Raw genomic sequence first — 2,239 nt, 5'->3', positions numbered from 1 at the left:
TCGATTAACTTAGCTGTAGACGTTTTCGTTCAGCAGCTTTCAATATAGGCTAATTGGCCTGAGAAAAGTTAAGTTTGCGTTTAGCGCGGGCGAGTGAATGCGAGTCAGCTCTGGAGATGATTTCAATCACGCAGGCCAATTCTCTCCCCTCCGCTACCGCTAAATGGTCTATGACGGACGAACAGAGGCGATGTTACTGTTGTTCCCTTTGTTGACAAATCCATGAAACAACTTCGGCTCAGCGGTATAACAGCGCGACCTCTGACGTCGGCGGGTCACGTGACGCGGCTGATAGTATATCTTTAAGTGAAAAGTAATCTATCAGACAGTCCTTAAACCTGCTTTTCAACGCATGCGTCATCTTGACTCCACGGTCCAAAACCACGCTTAAGTGTCGAGGAAATACACTGGAAAGTAGACGAGGTGTAGCCTGTCTGCAGAAAGAAGTCTTTAGACTGGAGAGAAATATTTTCTAAAATTGAAGTTTTCCTGGCAGGCCGGCCGGGACTGACCTGCATTTATAGCCACTGGTCGTCATCTGATCTTGGGTTGCTCCAGCAGTAAACTGAGCGGTGATGACCCTGTCTGGAGGCACCAGTGCCAGCAACATGTCCGGTCAGACCGTACTCACAGCTGACGATGTGGATATCGACGTGGTCGGGGAGGGCGACGAGGGGATGGAGCGGGACAGTGACTGCGAGAGCCAATGCATGCAGGACCGGGGAGATGAGGTGGAGGAAATCGAGGTGAAAGAGCGCAGCGTCAGTCCATGCGAGAGCGCCGGCGAAGGGGAGTCCAAAGGAGATGCGCAAGAGAGCTCCTCCGGTTCCATGACAAGCAAGCCCAAGAACAGTCTGGTGAAGCCGCCCTATTCGTACATCGCCCTCATCACCATGTCCATCCTCCAGAGCCCGCAGAAGAAGCTGACGCTCAGTGGGATCTGCGAGTTTATCAGCAACCGCTTTCCTTACTACCGGGAGAAGTTTCCGGCCTGGCAAAACTCCATTCGCCATAACTTATCCCTCAACGACTGCTTCGTCAAGATCCCACGGGAACCGGGCAACCCGGGCAAAGGCAACTACTGGACCCTCGACCCCCAGTCGGAAGATATGTTCGACAACGGCAGCTTTCTGAGGAGGAGGAAACGCTTCAAGAGACACCAGCCGGACATTCTCAGGGAACAGACCGCCCTCATGATGCAGAGTTTTGGGGCATATAGTATTGGGAATCCTTACGGACGCCACTATGGAATTCACCCGGCCGCGTATTCGCACCATGCTCTCCAGTACCCGTACATTCCCCCGGTGGGTCCGATGCTCCCTCCGGCGGTGCCTCTCTTGTCCTCCGCAGAACTGAACAGAAAGGCATTTAACTCTCAACTAAGTCCAAGTCTCCAGTTGCAACTGAACAGCCTGAGCACCGCGTCGATTATCAAATCTGAGCCGTCCAGTCGACCATCGTTCAGCATAGAAAACATTATCGGGGTCTCCAGCAGCTCTACGAGCGCACAGACTTTCCTACGGCCGCCTGTGACGGTGCAGTCCGCCTTACTGAGCGCACAGTCCCTGTCCTTATCCCGGACATCAGCTGCCATCGCGCCTATTCTCAGCGTCCCGTCAAATATCATCTCTGGACAGTTTTTACCGACCGCGTCCACAGCAGCGATATCTAAATGGCCTTCTCAATGATAATCAGACTATTTTTTAGACATATTTTAAATACGATAAAGCACGAACTATAGGCAGCACTGGACAATTCGTCCGCCCCAATGTAGCCATGTAAAGACTTTTGAGAAAAAAAGAAAATTCATAATCAAAAAGGAATGCTTTCGGTACAGGTAATGTTTGTAAATATTTGTACAAAGAAATTAATTTACATGTTTTTTCTTTCTTATTTCATTTCGTAATTGAGTGAGCCTTATTTTTTTTCTTCATATTTTGTTTTCATCCTGAAAGAAATGATTTCAAGAATGTTTTTCCCTTTTGTTTTCCATTATGAAATATTAAACTGTTCTTATTGAAAGACTGAAAAAGTATGTTTATCAAATTTAAATATATGTAATCTATGTAGCAATATTGTGTTGTAAATCAACTTAATTTGTTAATAAATATGAAAAACATCCAAAGCATCTCAGACACAATCGGTTTTATTAAATCAAACACATTCTTTCTAAAATTAGGCTACAGGAATGCAACGATGACACCTGCAAACAAGCATCAAATCTGAAAGAAATCTAAAC

At 47.0% G+C, this 2,239-nt stretch overlaps 1 protein-coding gene across 1 annotated transcript; it reads left to right on the top strand.

Moving 5' to 3' along the window:
- The first annotated feature begins 329 nt into the window (after positions 1-329).
- Positions 330-1,985, top strand: foxd3 (forkhead box D3). Its single transcript, XM_039691359.2, has one exon. It carries the CDS (start codon positions 576-578, stop codon positions 1,686-1,688), a length of 1,113 nt encoding a protein of 370 aa, XP_039547293.2. The 5' UTR covers positions 330-575; the 3' UTR covers positions 1,689-1,985.
- Positions 1,986-2,239: the final 254 nt, after the last annotated feature.

The sequence above is a fragment of the Pimephales promelas genome, chromosome 8 (genome assembly GCF_988280905.1).
Source record: "Pimephales promelas chromosome 8, fPimPro1.hap1.1, whole genome shotgun sequence".
Classification (NCBI taxonomy): domain Eukaryota; kingdom Metazoa; phylum Chordata; class Actinopteri; order Cypriniformes; family Leuciscidae; genus Pimephales; species Pimephales promelas.
The sequence above is the reverse complement of the archived record's forward strand: the minus strand, read 5'-3'. Positions and strand labels throughout refer to the sequence as shown.

Coding starts and splice junctions, on each gene's coding strand:
- foxd3 (XM_039691359.2), top strand. CDS start 576: ATGACCCTGTCTGGAGGCACCAGTGCCAGCAACATGTCCGGTCAGACC.